Source organism: Myotis nattereri (genome assembly GCF_964212035.1).
Source record: "Myotis nattereri genome assembly, chromosome: 4".
Lineage (NCBI taxonomy): Eukaryota > Metazoa > Chordata > Mammalia > Chiroptera > Vespertilionidae > Myotis > Myotis nattereri.
In genome coordinates this window covers 90,251,011-90,271,566 of record NC_138079.1, presented here as the reverse complement: position 1 = coordinate 90,271,566, position 20,556 = coordinate 90,251,011, and the positions used below count along the sequence as shown (strand labels likewise).

General features: G+C 51.6%; 1 protein-coding gene across 2 annotated transcripts in view; it reads left to right on the top strand.

Moving 5' to 3' along the window:
- The window catches only part of ABCC1 (ATP binding cassette subfamily C member 1 (ABCC1 blood group)), a gene marked incomplete at its 5' end in the record, with an annotated part of 143,173 nt that overhangs the window by 106,295 nt on the left and 16,322 nt on the right, over positions 1-20,556 (top strand). The window contains 6 exons of one of the 2 annotated variants that reach the window (XM_081089065.1): positions 410-577; positions 4,246-4,429; positions 11,845-11,874; positions 14,630-14,720; positions 16,776-16,908; positions 19,211-19,418. In XM_081089065.1, the coding sequence (XP_080945191.1) occupies positions 410-577; positions 4,246-4,429; positions 11,845-11,874; positions 14,630-14,720; positions 16,776-16,908; positions 19,211-19,418 (814 nt within the window). The remainder of the gene's footprint in view (positions 1-409; positions 578-4,245; positions 4,430-11,844; positions 11,875-14,629; positions 14,721-16,775; positions 16,909-19,210; positions 19,419-20,556) is intronic. The other variant, XM_081089064.1, reaches the window with a different exon arrangement.

Genomic DNA, 20,556 nt, shown 5'->3' with positions numbered 1-20,556 from the left:
ACAACAGCAAAAAAAAAAACAAAAAACAGTAATAGCAGTAATGATATCGTTGCCATGTCCTCTGGTGCCTTCCATCAGACTCAGAGAGCAGGAGCCTTTCCCGTAATCAACAATGTTCAGTGTCACCAGCCACCCTTTGTTAAACACCCGCTCTGTCCTGGGTCTCCTCTCAGCAGCTCCCTGAGGCTCAGGTCTTCTCTCCCACCTGCTTTCCAGGTGAGGCTAATCCTGTGCCGGGACGCAGACCCGCAGCGGTGCCGGTGCACCCTCCTGCCTCTGCTCTGCACAGCCACGGGAGGGTGCAGCCCTGTGCCGTCTCCGGCCGGGTGTGCTGAATCCCTCGCAGGTTGCCCTCCCTGCATGTCTGGAGGTTTCCCAGCAAACTCACTTTCTGCCATCTGATCCCCAGGGCGTGAACCTGTCCGGGGGCCAGAAGCAGCGCGTGAGCCTGGCCCGGGCCGTGTACTGTGACTCCGACGTCTACCTCTTCGATGACCCGCTGTCGGCGGTGGATGCCCACGTGGGCAAACACATATTTGAACATGTGATCGGTCCCAAGGGGATGCTGAAGAACAAGGTACCTGCGGAAGGGGCAGGGGCAGGGCTCGAGGCCTGGTTCTCTTGTGCTTTGGTTGTCGGAGTGTGTCTCCTTTAGGATGCCTTCACTTCCCGGCTTTTTTTTTTTTTTTTTTTTTTAATTGGACTTAAGAACACTTTTCTAATGCTTCTCTTGGCACCCTTCTCAGGACGGGGGAAGTCCTTGGCCCTGACCTGAAGTCATTGCCTCCACTTGGCCAGAAAAGGCCCCCCTCTTCCTGATTTAACAGTGACGGTGCCATCAGAGAAAGAAATCCCACCCCAAGGGCCCCTGTGACCAAGCAGGCAGCTCTCCCTTCCTTTCCAAAGTGACCACCGGCCGAGGGACGGAGGTTCGGGGAGAAAAACGGCCACAACCCGATAGGGAGTGGCTCTGATCCTCTCTTACTGTTTTATTTTATTTTATTTTTATTTTTTTCAGAGTTATTTTGTCACTTTATAATACTGAGAACACTGCTCCAACACTTCACTGAATAGTGAGATGCAAATCCTTATAAAGGGGGCATGGGGTGTTCCCCCATAACAGCAATTAGTTCCTCCTCTCCTCTATATTTTATAAAACCCAAAAGTCACTCATTTTCAAAGACAAAAATCAAGAACTAAATAGTGAGCTTCTTCCATCAGATACTGCTCTTCTCTCCCTGAACCGAGGTTACAAGAAATGTTCTTTTTCTTTTTTTGTACTTTATTTTTTTTATTTTTATTTATTTATTTTTTTTTAATTAAATCTTTATTGTTCAGATTATTACATTTGTTCCTCTTTTTCCCCCCATAACTCCCCTCCTCCCAGTTCCCGCCCCACCCTCCGCCCTCACTCCCCACCCACTGTCCTCATCCATAGGTGCATGATTTTTGTCCAGTCTCTTCCCGCATCTCCCACACCCCTTTCCCCCCACAAGAATAGTCAGTCCATTCCCTTTCTATGTCCCTGATTCTATTATAATCACCAGTTCATTCTGTTCATCAGATTATTTATTCACTTGATTCTTAGATTCACTTGTTGATAGATGCATATTTGTTGTTCATAATTTGTATCTTTACCTTTTTCTTCTTCTTCCTCTTCTTCTTAAAGGATACCTTTCAGCATTTCATATAATCCTGGTTTGGTGGTGATGAACTCCTTTAGCGTTTCCTTATCTGTGAAGCTCTTTATCTGACCTTCAATTCTGAATGATAGCTTTGCTGGATAAAGTAATCTTGGTTGTAGGTTCTTGCTGTTCATCACTTTGAATATTTCTTGCCACTCCCTTCTGGCCTGCAAAGTTTCTGTTGAGAAATCAGCTGACAGTCGTATGGGTACTCCCTTGTAGGTAACTGACTGTCTTTCTCTTGCTGCTCTTAAGATTCTCTCTTTGTCTTTTGCTCTTGGCATTTTAATTATGATGTGTCTTGGTGTGATCCTCTTTGGATTCCTTTTGTTTAGGGTTCTCTGCGCTTCCTGGACTTGTAAGTCTATTTCTTTCACCAGGTAGGGGAAGTTTTCTGTCATTATTTCTTCAAATAGGTTTTCAATATCTTGCTCTCTCTCATCTTCTGGCACCCCTATAATTCGGATGTTGGTACGCTTGAAGCTGTCCCAGAGGCTCCTTACACTATCTTCGTAATTTTGGATTCTTTTTTCATTTTGCTTTTCCGGTTGGGTGTTTTTTGCTTCTTCGCATTTCAAATCTTTGACTTGATTCTTGCGCTCCTCTGGTCTGCTGTTGGGAGTCTGTGTAGTATTCATTATTTCAGTCTGTGTATGCTTAATTTCTAGTTAGTCCTTTATCACAACGTCGAGGGTCTCATTAGATTTCTTGAGGATCTCACTATATTTAGCGGCGGTCTCACCAGTCTTTTCGAGGGCCTTACTAAATTTATCGGCGGTCTCAACAGTCTTTTCAAGGGCCTTACTAAATTTATCGGCGGCTTCTAGACAGTTCTTGAGAGACCTTAAAAGTGTGGTTTTGAGCTCTATATCCAGCATTTTGCCTTCCTCCATTTCTGTCCTGTTTCTTTGTCTCCGCATTTTTTATGCTTTCTTGGTGCACCCCCTAGTGGTCTTTGTGCGCTGTCTTGTTATAGTTAAGCCTTGATTATTGTAGGTAACACTGGGGGGGGATTTGACCTCCAGGCCAACTGGCTGTCTCTTTTATTATTTTATTTTTTAGAGGGAATTTGGGGGTGAGAGTACTGGTTCTTTCTTTTCTTTTTTTCCTGATTAAAAAAGTAACATGCCCATGGGAAGAGTATAGGGGATTCAGAAAAACATGAAAAAGGACAAAGCAATTAGGTATCATCGCACCGCTTAGGGGTTTTTGTAATTTCTTTCACATCCTCTTGCTGTGTGTATAAACGCTTTGATGGGGTTTTATCATGTTGTGCACGTATGTCGTGAGCATTTTGCCACTTGCCTGTTGAAGCATTCCCAGACACACTGCAACAAATTCTGTACAGACATAATTTTTGAACAATAAAAAAATTGTTATTGAAGTCATACAAAATTAGAGAGTACAAAGAGTGTGTGTAGAATTTTAAAAAATGGTCGTCCTGTGTTCTGCACGCAGCTCCTCTCTCAAGGGCGGGGCCAGCCACTGGCCTGCTCTGTTCCAGTCCAGCCTTTACATTTTTAAGTTGGTGGAAAACACCTGAAGAAAGATAATGATGTGGTGACATGTGGAAATGGCACTGAGTTTAAACATCAGTGTCTGTGAAGAAAGCAGGCTGGGAGCACAGCCAGCCCCTGTTCATGCCTGTGCATGGCTGTCATCCTGCGACCGCTCTGAGCCACTCGTTGCCACAGCGGCCGGAGGGTCCATAGAACTGAAAATGTTTACCATCTGGCCCTTTAAGGAAAAGTTTGTCAACTCAGGTAAATAGTTTGATGAGTGTCTTCCCAAACATTCAGATCATTAGATAAAAGATAGACACATTGACAAATTGTATAGTTGGGGTGGGGAGGGGGGCGTGGGAGTGGGTGGTTACTTAAAAAAATGAAGCTATTGCATGCAAATTGTTTTGCATCTGAGTCCTTTTTGTTGGTAATCCTCACTCAAGGATATTTTCCCATTGATTTTTAGAGTGGAAGGGAAGTAGGGAGGGGAGCGGGGAGAGAGAGAAAGAGAGAGAGAGAGAGAGAGAGAGAGAGAGAGAGAGAGAGAGAGAGAGAGAGAGAGAAACATCTATGTAAGAGAGACACATCCATTGGTTGCCTTTTGCATTCACCCTGACCAGGGCCAGGACTGAACCTGCGACCCAGGCACATGCCTTTGACGGGAAATTGAGCCCGCAAGCCTTTGGTGCACAGGCAAAGCTCGAACCACTGCTCAGGGCCAGAGTCCTTTGTTTATTTGCCCTCATGTGCCTGGTTCCCTCCCTCCCTTCCATCCTTCAGATTTTTCTTTAAAAATAGCCTTTCCCCTCACCTTACTAACAGTTCAACACTCATCCCACAGCAGTGCCCCAACCCCTGTGTGCTGTGTCACTGTCCAGCATGTGGAGTTTTAGCCAAGTCATTCATTTCTCCTGACCCTGGAATCCGGGGCAGGATCTTTGATCCTTCCCTGTTACCGCCACCCTCCTCCCTCAGGTGCGGGCACATGTGCTGAATGGGAGCACTCACAGTTGTCCCAGGCGCGGGGTGATTCCCGGTCTCCACTTTGCCCGCAGACTCGGCTCCTGGTCACGCATGGGATCAGCTACCTGCCACAGGTGGATGTCATCATCGTCATGAGTGGTGGCAAGATCTCCGAGATGGGCTCCTACCAGGAGCTGCTGGCTCGGGACGGGGCCTTCGCCGAGTTCCTGCGCACCTACTCCAGCGCCGAACAGGAGCAGACGGAGCAGGACGAAGGTAGGGTGGTGTGCTGCCTCCAGCATGGAGGGGTGGGTGGGTGGGAGGGGCGGGGGGCGCCTTGCAGGGCCCCGGTTGTCCCCTGCAGATCTCCATCAGCCACTGGGCCGCTCATCAGGCGTCAGGCAGGGGCGGGGCCAGGCCCCCTCAGGAACCACCTAGAAGGACCCTTTAGCCAGTGGTTCTCAACCTTGGCTGCACATTAGAATCACCTGGGAATCTTTTTAAAATCCTGATTTCTGGGCCTCACCCTCCGGAAATTCTGTTTCTCTGTTACTAATGTTGTGGCCCCACCCCATCACAAAGAAACAGAATTTCCGGAGGATGAGGCCCAGAAATCAGGATTTTAAAAAGATTCCCAGGTGATTCTAATGTGCAGCCAAGGTTGAGAACCACTGCTTTAGGCTGAGTTGAGAAGGGGTCCCAGTGCTGATGGCCTGGTCAGCAGACCTGGGCACTAGTCCCAGTACTTCTCTGTGATGTGGCTGTGGGCCTCCTGAGCTTCAGGGTCCCTGTGACAAAAATAGGGACAGCGATAACTACAGTCCTCCCGGCTCCCACGAGGCTGTGAGAAGCCGGGGGCATGTGGCTTAACCCAGATGAGGCAAGGTGGTTGAGCGTGCAGATGTGCAGTTGGCAGGACCTGGTTTGAATCCCAGCTGCTGCTCCAACCAGCTGTGTGACCTCAAACTCCTTCCGAGCCTCCGTTTCCCCATTGATAAAGCAGGGTAACAGCAGAACCAGGCTTCTAGCACCAGAGGCCGATTTAATGTGCCACGTTACGTGAAGCCTCTGGCACCGAGTCGTCAGTAAACGGCAGCTGCTGCCTCTCTTTTACCCCCACGCCCTTGGCACCTGCCAGGTCGAGACAGACCTGCCTCCTCCCAGCCGCTGCTCCCCGTCCCCCCTCCCAGGCCCGGCCTCAGAGCAGGGACAGCCTGGGAGGCACCTTTTGAATTCTGGCTGGGACCTCACCCGGCCTTACTTGAAGCAGACAGGGAAGACTCCTAAGAGTCCTGATCTCCCTGATCATGTGGTGCAAAAGCCAGGGGTTTGGTTTGCAGCCTTTGCCGGTTGCCCTGTGTTCGTGGGTCAGACTGGCAGCTCAGCCAAGCCTCTGCTCACCTTGGCTCCGAGCTCCGGCCTTGTGAGCACGGAGCAGTCATCTGATGCCTCTCGGCTTTGGTTTCAGCTGTTGCTAAAAAGAGTGGAACTACACAGAGTTCAACTGCCCTGGCTCCCTCTCCCAGGAGCTGATTACAGACTTCCTGAGCCTGTGTGGTGTGTTTGCTACACACTGGTCCCCAAACAGGTCTCCGACAGACTGACTGTGCTCAGGGGCAGGGCCACGGGTACGCCGCGCACGGCTCCCCGGGCAGAGTTGTCACTGGAGTGTCTGTGATGTGGAGTGCTCCCTGGCTTCTGTTCACAGAAGTCATCTTGCTGAATCCTCCTAGCAGCTCATGAGGGAGGTGGAATTACTACTCCCAGGCCTCTGGCGAGGAAGCTGGGGCTTAAAGAAGCTCGTCCCTTCTATGCCGGGAGCAGGTGGGTCCCAGGCTTTGTGAAAGGGGCTGATCGCTAAGGAAGCTACTTACTGTTCATTGACTTAGTCATGCAACAGGTATGAATTGAGCACCTACTGTGTGACAAGTACTCATATTATCTTCCTAGGGCTGCTATACCAAAGTTCCACAAACAGTAGCTTCAACAACAGAAATGTACTGTCTCACAGCTCTGGTGGCTGGAAGTCTGAGGTGAAGCTGTCGGCAGGGTAGGCTCTGCCTGAGGCCGTGAGGGAATGTCTGTTCCACGCTTCTCTCCAGCTTCTGGGGTTTTTGCAAAACTTGGGCATTCCTTGCTTGTAGAAGCATCCCTATTTGCCTTCATCTTCACATGGTAGTCACCCTGTCTGTCTCTACCCCTTTTTATTTTATTTTTTAAAATATATTTTTACTAGAGGCTCAATGCACAAAATTTGTGCAAGGGGCTCGACCCTCACAGCCCGGCTTCATCCGGAAGAACATCAGGAAGGTCATCTGACTGTCCGGTCTGATTAGCATATTACACTTTTATTATTACAAACTGGTTTCAGAGAGGAAGGAAGAGGGAAAGAGAGATAGAAACATCAATGATGTCAGAATCATTGATGGGCTACCTCCTGCACACCCCACTCTGGGGATGGAGCCCCCAACTAGGGCATGTGCCCTGCCCTGGAATTGAACCATGACCTTCTCCTTCATAGGTTGATGCTCAACCACTGAGCCATGTTGGCTGGGCATAAATTTACCCCTTTTTATAAGGACACCAGTTATATAGGATCAGGGCCCACCCTAATGACCTCATCTTAACTAGTGATATCTACAAAGACCTTATCTCCAAACAGACACATTTAGAGGTACTTCAAATATGGATTTGCGGGGGTGGGGTGGGGGTGGGGGCATGGGGGAGAGACATAATTGAGCCCATAACAGCACTGTCCTAGGTTTTGGAGAAACAGAAGTGAGCAATGTATAGACAAATCCCTGTCCTCATAGAGCTTAGTATCTAGTGGGAGAGAAAGGCAATAAACAGATCAACAAATATAGATGGTTTCATACAGCATTAAGTGCGATGAATTTTTAAAAAATGCAGAATAATGTGCTGGGGTGTGACAGGGTGGCACAGCAGCAACTCAGGCAGGGTGGTCAGAGAAGCCCTCTGAGGAAGTGACATTGGCATGGAAAGGAGCCAACAAGGAGATGTGAGGAACAGTGTTCTGACACAAGGAACAGCAAGTGCAAAGGCCTCATGCATTTGTTTGCTCAGTTTGTTTAAGGAGCAAAAAGGAGGCCAGTGTGTCCAGACCATGGTGGGCAAGGAATGGGAGTGGGAGGTGAGACTGGTGAGGCAGTCACCCTCCTGAGCTTCCGCGCAAGGAGTTTGGGTTTGGTCTAAGTGCAGTCGAAAGCCACTGAATGTGAGAGGAAGCAGCTTGTCTGAGGACACCCAGTGGCTGCAGGTGGGGGTGGAATCTCAGGTCTGGTCTCTGAGTTTCCAGTCCTCTGCTCCTTCAGTGGCCTCCAGGTCTGCCTGGGGTAGAAGCTCATTCGTCCCACTGCCTTAGAGTTTGCCACAGAGGTCCTAGTGATTCTTAATTAGTGCTTTAGTGAGGTATGATTCACATACCATGCAATTCACCCAGTGAAAGTGTACAAGCCAGTAATTTATATGCTCAGAGTGGTGCAGCCCAGTCAATTTCAGAACATTTTCATCAGCCCTCAAGAGAACCTCGAATCCATTAGCCGTCACTCCCCTCTTCTCCCAGGCCCCCAAGTCCTAGGCAACCACAAATCTACTTGCCGTCTCTATGGATTTGTCTCCTCTGGACGTTTCATATGACTGGGATTCTGTAATGTGGAGTTTGGGGACTGACTTCCTTCACTTAGCATGATGTTTTCAAGGTTTATCTGTGTGGTAACATGTATCAGACTTCGTTTCTTTTCCCTTTTTTTTTTTAAATCCTCACCCAAGGATGTTTTCATTGATTTTTGGAGGGAGGGAGAGAGAGAAAGAGAAAGAGAGAGAGAAACATTGGTGTGAGACACATCAATCGGTTGCTTCCTGTACACGCCCCGACAAGGGATCAAACCTGCAACCTTTCTGGTGTACGGAAACTGAGCCACCTGGCCAGGTCCAGACTTTACTTTTTTGATTGTTGAAGAATATTCCATTGTGTGAGCACACCACATCATTTTATTTATCTATTTATTAGTTGAACATTTTTGAGTTGGTTCCACTCTTTGGATATTATGAATAGTGCCACTATGCACCCTAGTTTTAAAAGTGTGTGTATTATTATTATTACTATTTTTTGCCAGCATGAGATAGCGAACCCTCCCTTCAGCTTGTAAACTCCCTGGTTGGAATGAGTTTCCACATGTTCATGCTCCTGTGGTTGGAAAGTTCTGCCTTAAGTCTAGCCTGTTTTCTTCTTGCTGCAAAGTCTCCTACCTCTGAGCCCGAGTCAAGCCAAAGTTACATGATGGGTGGGGGCTACTTCGAGACCACTTTGTTTCACCAAACTGCTTGGTGGCTACAGTTAGGCAAAAATAACCCTCTGTGCTTTCCAAAGCAACACGCGTTGGTTAAACTGAGTTTTTCCCCAGAATGAGGTCCCTCTCCACTTTCTATCCAGGTGAGCAGGGACCGTCCTTACACTCTGTTGGCCACAGATGGCTTTTTTTCCATTCCTCCCCAGCTGCAGGCATATCCAAAGCAGTTTTTGCAGAACATGGAACGCTGCCAGTTTCTTTTTCCCTCTTCCTCTCTCTCTCTCTCTCTCTCTCTCTCTCTCTCTCTCTCTCTCTCTCGTGCACGTCAGCTACTATCCACCACCCTAGCACCACTGTGGGTTCACTTCCCCAATTCAGCCACCCAGCCTCCTGCCGGGTGGGACACAGAAGTCCTCTGTCCCTGTGTCTGAAATCAAACTGCCCCCCCCCCCCTTTCTCCCTCCCTGGAAGGCCCAGCGATAAGGGTCTAGTCTCGCTTAGCCAGCTCCAAGCGCCAGTGACCTTGGGTTTGTTTGAACCGCATTCTTGGCTCCGCCTAAAGGGAAACTTTTCCCCCTGGTTGGCTTAACCGGGTCTTTTTTAGAACGCCCAGGCTGGGGGGTGAGGGAGGGGGATGTGGTTTGGGGGTTCTTTCTCTTCGAGATAGGGAAGGGGGAGGTGTAACAGGAGCCAGGCTTGGGGCGGGGAGATGTTCCTCCCCAGGAAGTTCATTATGCTGATTTCTAGGATGCTTTTTTTTTTTTTGGTGGCAAAGAGATTTACAAATTGGCTCAAAACCTTTGTACCTGGAAGGTGAAGAACACTTTTATTTGCTCTGGTTCCTTTATTAGGAACCTAAAACCAGAGCAGTGGTTTTCACCAGGGAACATTGGTGCCTTTCAGGGAAACTTGGCAACGTCCGCAGACGCCTCTGGTTGTCACAACCGGTACTGGGGGGGGGGTACTCCCAGGATCTAGTGGGCAGAGAGCAGAGATGCTGTTAAACACCCTGCAGTGCACAGCACACCTCCTCCGCCCACTAGTGGCAGAGCACCACCCGACCCACGGGCGGTGAGAAACCCACTCTGCTCCCAGGACAGGCCGCCCAGGCCCTCCCCTGGTTTTCTTGGGAGAAAGACCTTGATTCCAACAACGTGTCCACTTTTCAGAACCTTGTTGGAAGTTTCTTTTTTCCCTATCGCAAATGTTTGCTGCTTTTCTTTGTACTGATTATAAAATCACTGTGGGCTGATTGTAGACAATAGCAAACTGCAGAAACGCACAGAGCCTCCTCCTCCCACTCTCCCCCCACCGGAGAGGGCGGGGCTGTGCTGGCCGGGCCTCTTTCCCGCCGGCTCTCTTCTCATCAGTTCTCCTGCCCCTCTTCTTACGTATTTTTTCTTTAACATCAGATCATAAGCGCCTCCCCCTGTTACAAAAATCTATCGTAAAGGCCAACAGGCGCTGGAGAGTCTGAGCACATTCCTCCCTGCTGCCCTCAGGGGCCTGTTTCTTCCCCTCTGGAGTGTGAAGGACCTTCAGGGCCCAGTGGAGGGGTTGGTTCAGGGATGCAGCCAGTCACTTCCCTTTTTGGTCAAAAGTGAGGCGTTGATTGTAGAGCAGCAACTGGGATCCTTCCCTTGAGGGAGGCTGGCCCGCTGGCCCTTGCCCAAGTGGAGTTACAGAACCTTCTTGAGTAAAGGCAGTGTTGCTGGGATAAACAGTGAGCCTGAGAGGTGCCCGCCCTGCGGGCCAGCAGCTGGCTGAGCGCACAGCCCAGGCAGCGCACCAGTGGTTCGAGGGCAGGGACGCCGCCGGGCAACCTGGTGCTTAGGCACACTCAAGGAGCAGTCACTGCATTACATTTCTTGTCTTTGCTTAAAAACAAAACCAGAATTACTATTTCATGGCATCTTTGGTTTTCCCCCTACCCTGCTTGGTCTTATTTTCTTTTTTGTGGTATTTTCTTTGTAGTAAATTCTGAATCTGCTCATTTCTTTATTGTCTCTCTCTGCCCCTTAGCATTTAAGCTCCATGAGGACTTTTTGGTTCCCTCTGGACGGGGAACAATGGCTGTCACATAGTAGACACTCAATAAATGTGCTGAGTGAGTGAATGAACTGCCCCTTGATGGCTGAGGTCATGCCCTCTGTAAGTCCGTATAAGGTCTCTGGGCTTTGGACATTAACTCAGCTGCATAAATAGCCCAGATTTGAAAGCGAGATGAGCTGATTTTACCATTTCTCTCAGGGCTGGTTTAGAAGCCGGCTCTGGGGGTCCGGGCTCTGCGATGGCACCACTGTGGCTGATGTGGTGCCCTTCTGGCACTGGAAGGATAGCCATTCACTTGCTCATCTGTCACCTGCTCATCCAGTTGCACAGCGTGCCTGTGCCTTGCCTGGCACTTGAGCCACTGTGTGGCATGGTGCCCCTTGAATTGTGCAGGGCACCTCCTGTATAAGCTTACACGCCATTGGATGTTCCGGTGCTGGGATAGAGCAGTGGGTAAACCCAGTCCAGCCCACAGTTCGATGGGGAGGCACACACTGAGTAATCAAGGACATCATGGTGTTGGAGGCAAGCATGGGAGGCTGTGAGAACCCCAAGAAGGGTCCCCATCCTAGCCTAGGAGGGTCCGAGATGATTCCTGAGCCAAGTTACCTTCTCTTCCCCACTTCTCAGCTCCATGTGCAGCTGGCTCAGAGGAAGGTTTTTTGTTGTTGTTGTTTTTAATATATATTGATTTCAGGGAGGGAGAGGGAGAAAGCGATAGAAACATCAGTGATGAGAGAGAAACACTTATTGGCTGCCTCCTGCATGCCCCCTACTGGGGATCGAGCCTGTAACCCAGGCATGTGCCCTTGACTGGAATCGAACCCGGGACCCTTCAGTCCACAGGCCAATGCTCTATCCTCTGAGCCAAACCGACTAGGACTCAGAGGGAGGTTCTTGAGTCCTCTCGGAACTAAAGGCTGTGAGCTGGAGCTGCGGCCTCTGCTGCCTCCTGGCTGCCAGGCCTGCCCTGCCCTGCCCTGCCCTTCCCTGCCCGCTGTAATACTTTTCTTCCCTCTGCTGCCATGAAACAGCTGTGAAGATGGAAGGTTGTCTGCCCTTTTTATGTTTAAACTCTCACAGTTACAGCTTTTAGAGAAAGGGGTTGGCCTCGTGCAGTGTGCTTGTCAGGGATCGCTCCCCGCGCCCCCCCCCCCAACATGTGGAGCAGGGAAACTGAGGCACAAATGCAGCAGGTCCCTCAGCCATCCTTGCCCCTCACCCTTAAGGGAACACATCCATCCACCCCCTCTGGGCATTTAAATGGGGGCTTAGGGAGGGTGTTTTGCCTTGGTTCTTAACACTTTCTTGGATCTTGTGAATTCCCAGGCAGCAAAGTGATGGACGAGGAGGAGGAAGGTCAGTGGCGTGGGGTAGAGTTGCCTGTGCTTGCAGCACGAGGCTGTGGACGGCCTTGCCCTGCTGCTGCATGCCTGCGCGGGCCCTGGAGCGGCTGCTCTCCCATCCCTTCCCTTGTTCATCCAACAAACAGCTATTGGGCACCTACTCTGTTCCAGGCTTTCCGGCGGGCACCCGGGGATACAGTTAGAACCTCCAGCTCTCCCGCTCGTCGGCTGGGAGACCATGGCCGAGCATCACTGTCTCATCAGTTAGGGGATCGTGAGTGACCAGCACACCTTGCAGGAGATTCTGGCTGTGAAATGCCTGGCACGCGGTAGATGGACCATGCATGTCAGCAGTTTGATTAGGGCTGATTATTTAATTATTATGCCACTCATACCTTCTGGGCCGGGTCAAGCCCTTGGCAGGCCACCACAGTGCAGTGATGAGCTAAGTCACTGACAAAGTGGTGCAGGTGGCTGTGGGCGCCCAGCGGACGGATGTCCTCTAGTGAATTTCAGCCAGCAAGGCTGCCCTCCCCCTGGAGATGTAAAGGCCCGACTGGCCGCTGGAGCAGACCCATACCTCCTGCCTTCTATGACCAGCGCTGTGTGGCTGCAGGTCAGACAGAGGGCCAGCCACTTCACAACAAGGTGTTGACTGGAAGGACCCCAGGTAGCTCAGAAACCAAAGGCAAGCCCGGACAACAGGACACAAGAGATGAGAACGCTGGGGACGAGATTTCTTTGGGACAATCAGTTGGATCTTTCTTTGGTCCTTGGGGGGCCAGTGATGGTTCAGGGTCCTGGGAGAGGGGTTCTGATGGGCTGGCCTTGGGCAGCCTCCCCTCCTTGGCTGAGGACGCCAGGGGCACCCTGATGGATGAGCCTGCCAAGACCACAGGCAGAGGGGGAGGGCTAATCCCCTGGGAGAAGGCAGATGGGACAGTGGGCCCACACACGTTCACAGTGCCCTTCATAGACTCTCAGTCCCTCCCTGGGCAGAGGAGAATTCTCCAGCCGCCCCAGGGGGCGGGTGTATCACCCTGTGGGCTAATTGGGCTGAGAAGGGGAGGCAGCCACACGGGGCCATGGTGGGGGCTCCCGCCTAGTCTTGGGGCTGGTGCTGAGTGAGGAGCAGGAGGGGAAGAGGAGGTTGTGGCTTACGGAGGGCAGAGGGTGGCCTGGGCAGCCAGGCTCTCTGAAGCACCCGCCCACAGGACTGGTGTCTCAGCATGGAACTCCCCCTCACCCCAGGAATGAGGTGTTTTAGCATCCCTGCCCCTTCCCAGACGCAGACGATCAAGGCCGGCCTGGGCCCGATGCTGTGCAGGCATAGGCGCACTGGCTGCACGCGGCCGCACGGACGTCCTGCCTGTGACCACGCTTCCTGTTTGTTTGTTTGTTTAGTTTCTTTTTTTAATTAAAAACAAAGGCACTGACAGCAAAGAAAATGTTTGAAGCAGCGATTCTCAGGCCTGGCTGGGTGCCGGACTCTGTAGAGCACACAGTGGCGCCTTGGACTTACCGAGCGCCACCTTCCTGCCTGTGCAGATAGGAGCTGTCCTTCCTCCCACTGTACAGCTGTGGTAGGTGAGGCTGAGAGTTCACTTCCCCGGGACACACAACCAGGAAGTGAGAGAGCACTCCCCGCCTGGCTGTGCTCTGACCGGCACAAGACGGACCACGTCTCCCTGCAGTCAGTGCAGGCCCCTGCCCTGGGCACCCCGGGGGTGGGTTCAGAGCCAGGATTGAGAATCGGCATGGAACTCCCCCTCACCCCAAGCTTCTGTCTTCCTTGTCTTCCCGTGGCTGTCACCCCAGAGCCGGCCTTTCTGGATCCTGCTTCTGCGCATGTCTCATCAGCATGTTCCCAGGGTCACCCTGGCTGCGTATTGATCCCCTGTTGTGACTTCTCTCCTGCATCCCTCCCCTCCTCCTCTGGGGTCATCCCTGTGGGGCCCTACCATCGTGCTTGTCTCTCCCCCAGCATGAGAGGGAGGACATCACAGAGGAGTTGGGGTGATCAGTGTCTCGCTGAGTAGTTGGGAGGGTTAAAGGGGACAATGTATTTCAGCACAGCACAGCCGCCGCCACCCATTGTTAAATGTTAGCGTCACTGTCAAGGTTACAGTGATTAGAGTGATGGGTGGGTACCTCCTGGAATTGGGTGGACATCCGGCTGGTGTCCATGGTGGCCGTATCAGTTATTAAAATACTTCCTTACAGTTGGGGAAGCTACCACCCCAGGTACCCCCTACCCCGGACCTTCTGGACCATCTCGTGATTAGGCAGCAAAGGGTTAACTCCCGGCACGACAAGGTACCCCTGGGACCTGATTGGCTGGTGCCTCTGTCAGACCGGGTTGCTATTTATTTTGAGTATCATTCCTGCTTGGGGACCAGAGGGCTGTGCCCCCCCCCCCTCGTTCCCTCACATCCTGGCCCCATTGGCCAAGCTCCATGCAGCAGGGCACTGTCAGCTGAACTGGGTTGTACCCATTGCTGCTGGCACAGGGCACTTGCTCAGGCCCAGCAGCCTCAGCTAATGGGGCCCTCGCAAAGCATCACCCCTGCCCCGAGGGAACTAGTAGTTCGCTCCTGTGCCCACCCCCTTGGGAGCCTGTTGGTGGCCCCACAGGCAGGCCTTGCTTTTTGAGCTTCCTGGAGGCTAGGTTGTTCTGCCATCTCCCTCCCAAGCGACAGGTTTTCCTCATCTTTGCTCGTGGCATTAGCCCTTGAAACCATGATTCCCCCTTCTCTGTCTTGTGCCAGGATTAGCAGGCGTGAGCGGTCCAGGGAAGGAGACGAAGCAGATGGAGAATGGCATGGTGGTGACGGATGCTGCGAGGAAGCAGCCGCAGAGGTAAGCACAGCGAGGGAGGCACCGCGTTTCTGCCCCGCCTGTGGGGAGAAGGGAGGTACAGGGTGCCAGTGGCTTGGCTCCACCTGCCAAAAAAGGCCTTCAGCTCTCCAGGGTCGTGCAAGTGGAGGCTCTCTGCCTCCCCCTCTCCCCCCAAATCCTCCGGGAACCTCATTTTCCTGAGCACAGGCCTGAAGGGAGAGCCTGGCACTGTTCCCCCAGGTGGCACGATCCACACAGGCCTTGTGATTTAACCATCAGTCTGCACTTCTGACACCCAAGCTCCCTACATGGTGTGGATTTGTGCTCAGTTTGCTCTGAGGGGCCTGGAGGGTTGAGGCGTTAAGAACCAGCATTCAATTAAAATTAGTCACAGTAATAGTAACTGCTGCGTTTGATGCGCCATTAGGACCCAGACACAGTGCCATTAGGAACCCCCCCCCCCCCCCCCGCTTCCTGGTTCCTCCCATCCTGGCCCCATTAGCCAAGCTCCATGCAGCAGAGCACTATTGAACAGTCCATTGAACCTGGAGGTTGTTACTGTCATCTTCCCATTTTACAGATGAGCAAACTGAGAGCTCCCCACAGGTTATACAGCTAGAGAGAAGCTGAGCTAGGATTTGAGCCCAAGTCCAGCCTCTGAGCCCCTGCCCCTAACTTCTACACTTTGCTGCTTTAAAGGAGGTTGCATTTGGTGAGATCATTGGGTATTTGGAGGAGCCTCATTCCATGGACTTTGTTGCTTAACCTCTCTGTGCCTCAGTTTCCTCAGCTGTCACATGGGGTCTGCGGTGTACTTGCTACATGGGATTGTAGTAAGGCTTACCTGATACGGTGCCTGTGAAGCACCGGGGACAGTGCCCTGTGCCCCCAGCACTCAGTCATTCCTGGACGAGTGGGGCTGCTGGGACCTGCTTCTTCTGGGGGTGGGGGTGGGGCATTTCACAGAAATGGGGCTGGAAGAGATTGGCATGAGCAGCTCTGCCCTCAGAACCCTGGGCACAGCACCCTCCTGGACTCACGTTTCTATCTCATGGACAGGTGGGAGGATTTCCTTCTTTGTCGGTGCACCTGTTGAGGTGGGGAGCTGGACGTATGTGTGTGAAGCTTAGAGCCACTCCCAGAGTCACACAGGGGGCCTGGGGGTGCTGCCAGGTTCAGGAGGGCGGCTGGCATCACTAGTCACAGTGGCTGAAGCGGCCGAGAGGGGTTGTGCCTGCAGGTGGTCCTGGGAACAGGGGCAGGTGATGGTGGTATGCAGACCAGAGAGAGCCTGGGCAGACTGAGCAGAAACATGCAGGACACTGGGGCATTCATTTCCTGTTGCTACATAGCACATTACCACACACTTCGCGGTTTGTCATCTCATGGTTTCTGTGTCTTGGGGGTCCGGATGTGGCTCAGCTAGTTCCTCTGCTCAGCGTCTCTCACAGGCTGTCGCTGAGGTGTCAGCCTGGATGGGGTCTTATCTGAAGGCTCAGCTGAGATCGATCTGCTTCCTGCAGCTGTTGGCAAGACTCACTTGCTCATTTCCTAACTGACTGTGGGCTGGAGGCCACCTTAGCTCCCTGCTCCCAGCACCTCCAGCCCCGGTGCTTGCTTCATCGAGGCAGGCAAACCAAGAAGGCAGGAGAGTCAGTGACCAGGGTGGGTTTTACTCCATCACCTTTGCCCGTGTGGGTCTGAGCCATGGCTGAGAGAGGGGATGTGCCTGTGTTCTCATGTACATGTGCGTGTGTGCGCACACACACACAAACACACAATGTCATTCCCCAATGCTGTAAGTCCCTGGGGGCAGGACTGCCTCAAGGGGGAAAGAGTCCTGGGTCACCTGATCTGTGATGATCTGTGATGGTCTTCAAAAGCTGATGACCACTGGTGGCAAGAAAATGCTGTTTGCAGAATGCCTGCGTAAAGGAGCGCTTCTTTCATGGGGCCCCTACCCTCTCTGGGTTCATCTGTAAAATCTGAAGCTTGAACTGGGTCAGTGCTTTGTTGGGACTGCCGTCCCTGCCCAAGGCTTCCATTGGCTGACACCATGTGCCTTGCTTTCCCCAGACAGCTCAGCAACTCCTCCTCCTACAGCGGGGACGCCAGCCGGCACCACGGCAGCACTGCCGAGCTGCAGAAGGCCGGGGCCAAGGAGGACACCTGGAAGATGATGGAGGCCGACAAGGCTCAGACGGGGCAGGTGAGGCTGGCTCCCTAAATGAGGACGCTGGTGGGGGTGTGCGGCTCCCCAGTGCGTGCTGGTCCCGTGCAGAGGCCATTGTGTTACCACCTGTCTTCCTCACAGGAGCCTGTAAAAGTGTTGTCTTAAATGCTGGAAACCGAGGCCTGAGAGCCTAGGTGACTCACCCGGGGTCGCAGCTGAGTGGCAGTTGACCTCCAGGGTTGTCATGTATGGTCTCCGCTGTCCTTGCTGCCGCCTCCTTTGAGCTGCTGGGGGCCTCTCATTAGGGGTAGGCAACCTGGTTGCTCTTAAGTCAGGGCTTCCCATCATGCAGGGTTCCATTTATGTGAGGTGATTGCAGACACGGTGCTGAAGAATATTAAGGAAAGAAAGTTTTCACTTCTCTTCCAGCCCTTAGTACACCAGTGAGAGTTACCTAGCTCGTCTTGAATACCTGTCTTAGTCCGTTCAGGCTGCTATAACAGGATAGATTGGGTGGCTTTGAAACAGTACACACTTATTGTTCACACCTCTGGCGGCTGGCAAGTCCAGGATCAAGACACCGGCAGATTTGGTATCTGGTGAGGACCCACTTCCTTGTGCATTCCTGGTTCATAGAGGGCCATCTTCTTCCCATGTCCTCATGTGGCAGAAGGGGCTGGGAGCTCCCTGAGGCCTCCTTCCGTAAGAGCACTAATCCCATTCACCTTCATGAAGCTAATCACCTCTCAAAGGCCCGACGCCTAGTGCCATCACATAGGCATTCTGGGGACACACAACCATTCCGTCTCTAGCACTAACAATTGCTAACTTTTCTTTGTAATAAACAGCGTGGGTTTAAAGCCCTCTCTCTCTCTCTCTCTCTCTCTCTCTCTCTCTATATATATATATATATATATATATATATATATATATGTGTGTGTGTGTGTATATATATATATATATATATACACACACACACACACATACACACATATATATATATATATATATATATATATATATACACACACACATATATATTTTACTATCATCTATATTGTCCAAGGGTCACTAATCAGTAATTTTTCATTTGTGGCAATGATCAAAGTTTTGTTTAAATCCTCACCTAAGGATATATTTTTCATTGATTCTAGAGAGAGGAAGGGAGAAGGGGAGAGAAACATAAATCAGTTGCCTCACCCATGCATTCTGACTGGGGATCAAACCTGAAACCTGGGTACATACCCTGACCGGGAATCAAACCTGAGACCCTTCAGTACACAGGACAACACTCCAACCACTGAGCCACACCAGCCAGGGCCAGAATTTATTTTTAAATATAAATGTGGTTATATGTTGGGTTTTTTAAAAAAAAAAAAAAATAGGGAATAGAGTTTCTAAAATAAGTACACAAAGAAAAATAACCAACCCCCGAAAGGTGGTACGGTACCATGTGAGGGTGGGGCACTCAGACCCACCTGGACATATCAGAATCTCCTGGGACCCTCTGTTTCCAGCCTGTTTCCTCCCTGCCATCACACCTGTGGCCGACGACAGAGGTGGCTGTCGTGTGTCCTCCCCCCTTGCTCTCACTGACCCTCCAGGGAGCCAGAGAAATGACCCTGAATCGAGCACTTGAGAAAGAAGGGCCAGAGATGCCAGGCCCATTTAATCCCCATTGAATCCCACCCCCCAGAGGAGATGGTCTCAGCATCACCTGCATTTATATTTGTTCACAGGGAGAACGGAGACGGGGAGGGAGTGTCAGTTGCCAAAGTGGAGCTGGGTCCAGCCCACCCGGCCACTTCTGCCTCCCACGCTGCCTCGTCCCCTGCTCGTGAGGAGGGTCCCCGAGCCCCTCGGGGTCATGCAGGGACAGCAGGCAGCGCAGCTGTGAGGAATCAAGGGGTGCGACATGCTCTTTACTCTGACACCCTCTGCCCACTCTTTGAGCTTGAAGAGCAGAAACTTGGAACAGAAAAAAGGAAACACTCAGTTATACCCCAGAGCTCTGACCCCTCGCTGCTACCTTTCAACCAGCCTGTGATTCAGACATGACCTTGATGACCCAAAATTCAGCCTTAAAGGCTTGACAAGACAGCGAGGCCACGCAGGAGGAAAGAGGCTGGAGCCCATTGAAAACAAGCCCTGTGGGGCAAGGACCTGGACTTGGTCTGCTGCTGACTTTCTTTGTCAAATAACGGTGGGAAGGGCAGGGCGGGGGGGGGGGGGGGGGGGGGCGTGTCAAGGATGTGAGCCCAGGTGGAGGCCTGACAGCAGGTGCTGACCCTGGTGGGTGTGGTGCGTTGTGTAAAACGCCTCCTTTCCCCGGCTCCAGGTCAAGCTCTCCGTGTACTGGGACTACATGAAGGCCATTGGACTTTTCATCTCCTTTCTGAGCATCTTCCTTTTCTTGTGTAACCACGTTGCCGCCCTGTCCTCCAACTATTGGCTCAGTCTCTGGACTGATGACCCCATCGTCAACGGGACCCAGGAGCACACTAAAGTCCGGCTGAGCGTCTATGGAGCCCTGGGCATCTCTCAAGGTGGGAGCCGCCCCTCTGCACCCTCCCCCATCCCACCTGATTTTGGCACTTGGAACCACTTTTCTGTCTTGTTAGAGAACTGTTCCCTACTTGTCAGGGTTTTATAGAACCCCCCCACCTCCCCCAACCAAGACAAACCCAGAAGAACAGTACCTGACACACAGTAAACATTCAAGTATTTTGAATGCTTTGTTTCACATGGCCCTAGGAGATAGAGGAGAGCGCCAGTGTGCCCATTTTATAGATGAGGAAAGTTGAGGAAGAGAGTCCACCCGGAGCATTAATGGTGCATCTGTACAGTTTCATTTGTGGGCTTTTCCCTGCTGTCTGAGGGTGGGGATTCTTAGCACATGTAGTGTTGGCCCCTCCGGGACATGTGGCAATGTCTGGAGATCCGTGTGGTTGTTACAACTTATGAGGGTGCTACTGGGTCTAGAGACCAGGGATGTTGCTAAGCATCCTGCACTGCACAGCACAGATCCCGCAACGGAATTATCCAGCACCACATGTCAACAGTGAGAGGCTGAGAAACCCTGCTGTATGCCCTTCTTGTGATCCCATGAGAGTTCCCAAACCACAGCGTTAATACTAACAGCTAGTGTTTACTGAGCACTTACCTGGTGCCTGGTTCTGTTCTAAACACCTGTACGTGTTTTGACTTGTTTTACCCTTGCAGCAATCTCACGAGGTAGGAGCTAATATTGTCCCCATTTTAGAGATGCAGAAACTGAGGTCCAGAGGGACTAAGTAAGTTGCCCTCAGTCACATGCTAACAGGTGGCAGAGCTGGCATTGAATGAGGTAGTCTGGCTCGGAGCCCGTGCTCTTAACCACTACGCTACAGGCTACACAGTACACTAGGTATGTGTTTATGTGCTCATCAAAACTGTTTATATGTACACACATGTACATTCAATGCCTAGGCACATAGTGTGTACAATAGGTATACACATATTTGACATTCTTGAGCACTTTTTGTGCACCAGGCACATAGCTGGGTAGGCCCCTTGCATTTGACATTGCTATAAATAGTGTCCCATGTTACAGATGGGGAAGCTGAGGTGCAAAGAGGTTAAGTGACTTGCGGGAGGCCCCACACCTGGCAGGTGACAGAGACAAGGTCTGACAGTGTTGGCTCC